The 8,712-nt window shown below is 44.5% G+C and overlaps 1 protein-coding gene and 1 non-coding gene across 3 annotated transcripts; both read right to left on the reverse strand.

Annotated features, from left to right (window-relative positions):
* Positions 1–3,647: 3,647 nt before the first annotated feature.
* rps15a (ribosomal protein S15a) lies at positions 3,648–8,699 on the reverse strand. Of its 2 annotated transcripts, none has more exons than XM_063221562.1 (5): positions 8,563–8,699; positions 7,725–7,862; positions 7,406–7,485; positions 7,168–7,253; positions 3,648–3,781 (listed from the first exon to the last, which is right to left on the reverse strand). In XM_063221562.1, exons 2-5 carry the CDS (start codon positions 7,855–7,857, stop codon positions 3,688–3,690), a joined length of 393 nt encoding a protein of 130 aa, XP_063077632.1. In that variant the 5' UTR covers positions 7,858–7,862; positions 8,563–8,699; the 3' UTR covers positions 3,648–3,687. The 2 variants fall into 2 exon arrangements, with proteins under 2 accessions (XP_063077632.1, XP_063077640.1); XM_063221570.1 differs by lacking the exon at positions 8,563–8,699 and adding an exon at positions 8,185–8,264.
* On the reverse strand, positions 4,089–4,224 carry LOC134443771 (small nucleolar RNA SNORA57). The gene has a single exon (XR_010033745.1). It is a non-coding gene; the product is annotated as a small nucleolar RNA SNORA57 (small nucleolar RNA).
* Positions 8,700–8,712: the final 13 nt, after the last annotated feature.

Genomic DNA, 8,712 nt, shown 5'->3' on the forward strand with positions numbered 1-8,712 from the left:
TCCGTTCTTGCCTCACCTCTTGTGCATTCCAATATGCACACTCTCGTCCTCCACTTGTGCTTGTGGCCTCGCCCTGCCTCTGTGGCAAAAACAATAAAAAGTTTCCCAGCTGTCAGCCTAGTCGCAACACCTTTTGAGGGACTGTTTTTCCTTCACCATCTTAATTGCAAATGAGAAAATGGCATTAGAATTGTGCTTTTGCAAGAAATTGAAGTAATTTTCTGTTGTCAGTAACATCATTATGAGGTCACAAGCAGGCAATGGAGGACGGAAGTCAGCATATTGGAATCCACACCTCATGTGGAGGAAGGATGGGGGAATCAAGCAGCATGTGCAGCCTCTACCACATCTGGCCTCCCTACTCATTCTCTTACCTTTTCATGGCTCAAGACGCCTTGAGGCACAAGGTCAAAAGATTAAAAAGCAACTGGAGGAGGAACATTGATAAATAGTAGAATGACCTCAATTACTCAATAGTTGCTTGGTCTAAAAAACAATAAAGACCGCTGTAAAATAAATTATTTGTTCCAAGGCCAAGGAAAAGGTATGACATTATTGGCGCTCGACCTCACCCTGTACAAAATAGATATTCAGATCACAGCAAGAGTATGAATAAGAGGTCTGATTTTTTCATAGGCCATAATACACCACACATCTTCGATGGGTTATCTCCCGCTATCACTCTGCAGTTAAGAGAACTGTTACACATGGAACCTGAGTATAAAAGGTGCAAAAATTATACACTACACCCTCTTCAAACCTACTGTGGTGTTGCGCATGGAAGGTGTCAAGGAAGATTCCCATTTTAAGCATTTGGGTTACTGGAAATTATCACATCAATGTTACATCAATTACATCAATGTTGAGGTTTAAACCTATAACGTTGTTTAGGAATCAGAAAAACCACTGCCCGTTAGCCTATATACAGGGATTCCCAAACTTTACTATGACGAGTGCGCCCACATACCGTTACACTTCACCCTAGCCCCCCCACCCCGACCAACATTCCTAAACACAAGACCAAGACAGCAAGTCTTTGTGATGTATCAAGAGGCACTGTAACCAAGGTGATGTCTGCATACCACCAAGAACGATTAACTACATCCAACAGGATTAACTGTGGACGCAGAGGAGGCTGTTGAAAAAGGATGTTCAATTTATTTAATTATCTGGTTTTGCTACTCTTTTCCTGCCAACCTGCTGCGGCCCCCACGTTGAAAACCACTGGCCTTTAGTCTGCCTGGCTAACTCCTGCCCTGTACTTTCACCTTGCAGTGGCTTACAGCAAATACCCCAATAAACCAGCAATTTTGAGGTTTAAGAAGGCTATGATGTCCTTAAGGAATCAGAATTACCACTGCCCCGCATCTTACTGCAAATACCTTCCCCTGAGCTCGCAATGCAGTGCGGTTATTTGCTTTGTAATTGGCGAAGTGCACCAGTTTTTTTGTAGGTAGGCTACTGCTCCAAACAAAAGAAAGACACCACCAAGACAATGCAACTCCAGGTCAATCATATTTCTGTGATACCAGTCTGGCCAATTAGGAATAAACATTCATTGTGAGTGCATTTTGCCTACTGCTTGTCGATTCACGCGAGGTACTGCTTCATACCAGGTCAGTTGTGTACCACAGAAGTAAGATTTAGATGCATTGCATTGTTTTGATGCAGTGTATATTCCTGTGGTTTCTTAACTTAACCATGGCAAGACCCCCCATTTACTGTTAGATTCCAGCCAAGGCCCAACCTACAAGGGTCTTGCCACACTATTTTACTGTGCACCCCCTTTCATAAACATAGTTTAGGATTGTCAGACAGTGCCCCACTGGGATATAAATCACGATAACAGTAATGTTCAGAGATGCAGTAGATTATGCAGTACATAACCAATGGGAATATTAAGATTTTAGATTATGGTGTACATTATTCAATTTTTTAAGTTATTTCGTATTACTATACTTTTTCTGCTAGTCCCCCGCACCTCCTCGCGGCCACCCAGGGGTCCCTGGTGCCCACTTTAATACCACTGGTAGGCCTATATACAATGCAAAATGTAACGGCATGGCATCTGCAATCATAGCCCAAATACAGTGTGGGAGCCTGAGCTCAGTTCTTGTGCATACCCTCTTTTTCTAATGCCACTGCGCTGACTCACATAACACTAAGTCTGCCCCGGCTATTTAGCGTTCAGTGGTCCAAGTTCATGCTTGGTACCCAAGGGACATGGGTTTGAGGCTTGGCAAGGTGACCGATATCCTGTGCATTAAACTTCAGTGTTTCTTTGGACAAAATGAAGTACTATCACAAGATCTGGGATCCTCTACTGTCCTACATAAGAGAAGACTGACTCCTGTATTGCAAGACCCGAATGCCTCCTATGCACTGTATTGCCTCACCATGTCAATGACCGATAAATGTTTGTCAATGTGGTTTTTAAAGTTAAAAAACCCAAAAAAAAAAAAAAAAAACAAAACAAAACAAAAAAACACCCCTAATCCCACTTCCAACATTATTTCAGAATATTGCCCTACCAAGGCTAGGTGCACCACTTTGATGCCATCTTTGAAACTGAGAAAAGGAACGTCAAAGTATTAAGTTGAATGTTGAATTTACGGCAAACTTGACATTAAAATACATCTAAGACGGGACACATTTGGACCATAAGGCTGTCACAAGATGAAGGGGTTATGAAGACCATTTTCAGTCTTAACGCAATTTTCTGAAATATTTTGCTACGGCACTCTTTGTAGGGCAGAGTTCCAAGTATTCAGTGTCATTTGCTGTAGTTAAGTACTATTCATACATAGGAGCTTCCAAACCTCCAATAACTGTAGATGTATGGCAAATTCACACTCAAATTAAACACTATGTATTTACCACTTCATGTTGGGAAAAAAACCCCTGTTCCCATTCCCACCTTTTGACTGGAGAAAGAGACTACCAACATGCAGCGTTCAGTATCTGCCCCAAATTTGTTTGCTTTGGAATCATCAGTTAGAGCTTCAGCTCAAACCCCCCAGCCAACACCCACCCCTTCGAGGAGGCAATCCATTCTTCCACTCACACACCCCAACGTTAATTAAAGCAATTGTCCGACTGAATTGATTTCACAACTACTAGGATTTTAATTGCTGCTTTTCAAACGCCTCTCCAGCACCTTGCCAGAATGAGCCAAACTTTCTGCTTAATTAGCGTTTCCTCCTGCCTGCCCAGTGCTTGAGTTTAATGCTTTGGGGTGTGTGTGAGAGAGAGAGGGGCATCAGGTCTTTAAATATTCATGGCACTTGGCCTTTTCAGCCCCCGCTAACCAGCCACCTCTGCCCGTCCCTGAGGAGCCCTCTTGACTGAACATCCACCTTTCCAGAGCACATTGAGCCCCATTAGTGAGGCTCCCCCAAATTAGGGGAGTTGTAGGAGACACACCAGGATGCATGCACACTGAAGTGCTGAATCCTTTTTTGTTGGGGAGGCTGTTTTCGCTAAGGGAAAGACAGAAACGAATACAAATCTCTTTGTGCCAAGAGGCTTTTCTATTTAGAAAGTTATGGTAAATAAAACTGTTGAGAGCCTGTAGACAACCCTCGTCCATTCCTCGCCTCTGCGCACACACTCCAGTGGGGTCAAATGAATGCCAGACAACGGCAGGGTCCACTGAAACGGGCTTTATTTTTCACTGTCATTACATGGTTAGAAAAAGAAGCCGAGGATTTTGCCTCCTGTGTGTTTTCGTCTGGCCTCTTCGTGGTCCATGATGCCAGCTGAGGTCGTCAGGACGATGAACCTGCAGGAGGAAAGAAGCTTGGGTCAGAGACACAGCACGGACAAGACAGACACCAGCCCCACAAGAATATTACACATATACGGTGGGAGCACATGCACCGATAAAACAGCCACACACAACCAAATTGAATGTGAAACACTGCCACAATTTCAGACATTCGGCAGATGCCCCCCTCGACCCCTTGTCGGTTTGTAGCGCTACTGGGTCTTGATTGGGGGGCAATGAATCACTGGCTGTACCCGCCGTCATTCGCTATTGCTTAAGATGGTTAATTTTCATATTAGCAACTAATTCAAGCAGCTTGTTTGCGTGTCCCAGCGATTGAGGATAGAACCAGCAGACGATGAACACACTGGTACCGAAGACATAGCACTGGCACTCCTCTCCCTCCGTACATTACACACATGAGTACTGAAGAACCACATGCATGCCAAGAAAGGAGGTGGATGTTTGCATTTCTCAATGTTGATGTGAATGACGACAGAATAAACATGCATTACATGCAGATAGATGACGCTTGGAAACTAGGAATGACTGATTGATTTATGGATTCTTATTCAAAATCTATTCCCCCACCCCCTGCCATTACGGATCCAGTTCAAAGACGTGTTTGGAAAAACCTTTTCACATCACAACCAATTGCCGGCTGCAGTCTAGACCGCAACGTGCTCAACAGGGCTGTTCACTTCTGTTCCATCTGCACACACAGTAGCTGCTGTACTAGGCAAGGGCATCTTCTGCCATCTAGTGCAGGAACACAGACACTGACACACAGGTGCGAGCCATCAGCCTGCCGCAAATAAAAAGACCAAGACACAAAACACCTGCCTCAGTAGGCAGAAATGTACTGAAGCTGGATCCCCCTCAGCCCAAACATTCTTCATGTCCCTGCCCAGCCACCCACACACGCCCAACAAACCAACGTGAAAGATGTCACCGGCTCACCAACACCAGGTTCCAGGCAGGTTGAGTACGGGGTCACCCAGTGCGACCCAAGGCTGTCTGAGATCAGCCATTGTGGGGCATCGCTGCCACCCAGCCTTCGCTGCATATTTAACACCTGAGGGCATAACCCACCGACTGCTGACCAGACCAGTGGCACAACACTAAATACACAGCACAGGGGCTCAACATCCCTTTCACAGGCCCAGCACTGGCACAGCTCTATAAACACTCATTAATGTAAAACTTCTGGACAGACAAGAGAGACACTGAGGTCTGAAGGGCTTTCAAGCCAGAATACACACTGACTGACCTCAGATACCCTCAATTAATTACCTTATCAGATGAATACCTTAATATCCAGAAACTGAATGTGTGCATCCAGCTTTTTAAAATCCTACTGATCAAAAGTACTGTAACCAGCAGTGGGGATTCAATACACCAGTTTTACAAATTACTGCACTATGCATTAGTACAGCACTCAAATGACAATAGACTGATAACCAATTTTGCCACAAAATGGGAGCACCCGTGCTTGTACATAATGCCATTTCATCTCTGCCTCATCAAATAAATTAAAAAGCAAAACACAACAGGACGGACAACAAAGATGAACACCATTCTCCTGATATGGTTGGCTGCCATAACTCTATGCGAGTTCAGTTCAGAGTAGAAGCTCAGCAACAATCATACTTACAAATCAACGTTTCTAATATTTCAGGCACTTTCAAATCAAGCCACTCATACCGCAGAACTATGCAATAATTCATGATGCACTCCCAAAAACTTTCCTTTCTTTCTTGAACTTTTATCATTTACAAAACATCACAACCCATACTCCCAAAAACTTCAACTCAATGGATAACCCTTTGCCTGAAGAGCTTTTGTTTTATTTACTGCAATACTGCATTATCAGAATATGCGTAAGGGTATTTGAGTTCATCCCTGAGCCGCCATAGCCTGATGTGACAGACACCTTTGCATCACTTCATTTTGAACAAAGCCACTTAATACCCTCCACTGTCTGACACTCATTCACTGCATAGTGGGGAAATGCTCCAGCTTCAACCTAATGCAACAGTTTGGGAAATTAAACCTTTGCGAAAACACATCTTCGCCCCTCAATGACATACCATTCTTCAACGGCAGTTTTTGATTAAAAATCTTCCAATTGCACAAATTTATAGACTTTTCTCTCTCACCACCTTCCATTCAGTGCTTATCGATCAACAATGGACAAAAAGCATGGACTTGCCATTCGTCCTAGCCTGGTCCAGACCATCCCATAATACTACCATTTCCATTTCGTATTCATGGTGTGGACTTTGTTTGATCTGACGCGACTGCAGGAAGCAGGAAGGACATTTTCGGAAAAATCAGAATTTAACTTAGAACTTGTTCAACAAACATGTCTGACGTCTATCTATGGCGATTTAGGACCGTTTGACAGACAAGTCTGACAGAACATCCTACCTCTGTGATTCTCAAAGTGTGGTCCGGGGACCACTGGTGGTCCGCGACAGAGCTCAGGTGGTCCGCAAAGGGATTTCTACTTTTCCAAGACAAGCTAGCAGAATGCTATATTTGTAACATAATTACAAAGCCAAACATGCCTCTAGTCATATTTTCACCACAATAAGACAGGGTTGTAAATGGGAATAAAAAGTAAGTGATCTGCATCAATATTAACTGTCGAAATAGCACCCGTCAACTCTCAATTCAGTTGACAGGTGGTCCCTGAACATTTTTTGGGGGGACAAAGTGGTCCTCGGCCTGAAAAAGTTTGAGAATCACTGTCTACCTTAGGATAAAATTACAATGTAGGACCGTTTGTCAGAACACCGGTGAAAATCCTACCGGTCAACATCGCTCCACAGAAGACAGGTACCAGACGTAGTGCGGAGCCAAGTGTCTTGGCGGAAGTACGTAGGATGGCGCGCGAGGCTACATTCGTCCTGCATTCAGATGGATATTCAGACCAGGTGAGACTCATGTGCCCTGACAGAGTAACTGGAGGTGAATGATATGGGAGACAGCCTTCGCCTGCTAGTCCTACCCCAGAGCAACACCAAGAGCATATCAAGAGTACACCTCAATCCGGTTGGACCATTCTTTGCAACTAGGCATCACAACTTCAGACGGACTCCTGCAGTACTGTTGGTGAGAACCTGCTTGCAGCGAACAATGCATTCAGTACTTAAACCAGCATCAGTCAACACCAAATGGGTGCAAGAAAGTCAAAATTTCAAGCCCAGTGCACTCTGCTTTATGCCATTTTAACTGGAGATGTGCAATGAGATGTGCACGATTTGCCACATCTCTTCAATGCCCAATGCAGTCCGTAATCATCTATGGGCAGTCACAGTGCAGTCCTATTGGGGTGAAGGCAAGCTCCCAACTTGTATGAGAAAAGCGGCATAACGCTTGCCGCCATGAACACTCACCCAAACTGTCGTGAGGGCAGCAGGTTGTTCTGCCACTTCTCAAGGTCCTTCAGCTGGACATCGAATCGCGGGCTAATGACACCACACTGCCAAACACAAGTTCATGGTTAGACAATCGGGAGAACTGACGACTAGCAAACAAGTGAACAGACAGGGTGAAGCTGAACTGTTTACTCGTTCACAAGTTCATGTCCCAATGCAAGTTAACATATTGAACATTCCCATAATTACGACTCACCTTGTTCAGCCTGCCTGTGAGATTTACAACAATCTTGCCAGCTCTGTGATCATCGATGATCTCAAACTCGCCAATGTAACCTGGAAACACACAAAGCAAAAAGCACTTTATAAAACAGCAGTGCTCAAAACACCAACCCACAGTCTTCACACCAACAACATGAACACTGATCATCACTGGCTGCAACCAGGCCAACTCAGGCATTCAGGTAATCACCATACATGCTCGACACGGGTAGATGAGCGTTTCAATCGCACGTTTCTGCTCAGAATAATCAGTAGGATTTACAAGCAGCCTCAACAGAAGAGTCCACACTCACCATGCTTCATCATGACGGTGAGGAAGCGCACTATAACTTTGGAGCAGGGCCTGATGAGGACCTGGCGTTTCCCACGTTTCTCTGCATTGTTGATGCTTTTCAGCGCATCTGCGAGTACGTTCATACGCACCATGATGCCTGTGGAGAGAGAACCACACTTGTTATAAAGCCATAACCACACGCCAGGACATCGAAACAGGGAGAGAAAACTACTACTAGCATCGATGCTGTATTGGGGCCTGCATGCCTAAGCAAACTGTCAACAAGCGGACGGCTCCGATAACTACTGTATCATACAAAGTCAAATTGTCTTCCGCAAAATCATAATTCTTGATCGTTGAGGCGGCAAAAAACAAACGACACAGAAAAATGGATAAGAGGGGCACGAGCTCTTTGAATTACAACTTGCATACAGCTCGAGTTAGCGTTAGCCAGTTAGCTAATGGTCACATCTAGTTACCAGTTCTACGAATCGGTAACCTCTTTGACCAGCCTTGCTTGACTGCGTACAGCGTTTTCGCAACAGTTTTGCCTAAAATATTCACAATAGAGCCTCCGAAAGGTGTAATTTAAAGTAGTGGCATGCTTAACACGTTGTGAATATCACTGGAGCCGTATCACGAGCATTTGCCAGCCATACACAGGGCACCATAGGCTAGACCTCAGAGGTTCTCGGACATTTATTCAGAGATGAAGGGGCTCAATCAAACAAATCAACATATAGGTGGAATGTTCAAATGCTTGTTATTTATTTTCTGCCGAAAAACACATAATAATGTCAAGGATGGCGCCGATTTCACAAGGATTTTGAAGGGACCTAAGAACAGAAATGTCTTACCGGTTCTGCAATATGGCGGAAAGAGGAAGGAAGAGGAAATCGCGGTGCGATTTGGGAAATTTTAACTCTCGCGCGACTTATCATTGGACATTGAAGCTACGCGCGTACACTCAAAATTGTTTGTGGTGCACTCTTCTTGTGCGCAATATC

Source organism: Engraulis encrasicolus, chromosome 2 (assembly GCF_034702125.1).
Source record: "Engraulis encrasicolus isolate BLACKSEA-1 chromosome 2, IST_EnEncr_1.0, whole genome shotgun sequence".
NCBI lineage: Eukaryota > Metazoa > Chordata > Actinopteri > Clupeiformes > Engraulidae > Engraulis > Engraulis encrasicolus.

Coding starts and splice junctions, on each gene's coding strand:
- rps15a (XM_063221562.1), bottom strand. CDS start 7,857: ATGGTGCGTATGAACGTACTCGCAGATGCGCTGAAAAGCATCAACAAT. Junction 7,486..7,724: donor CACCGTCATGATGAAGCATG/GTGAGTGTGGAC, acceptor GTGTGTTTCCAG/GTTACATTGGCGAGTTTGAG. Junction 3,782..7,167: donor CTGCCCTCACGACAGTTTGG/GTGAGTGTTCAT, acceptor TTCCTCCTGCAG/GTTCATCGTCCTGACGACCT.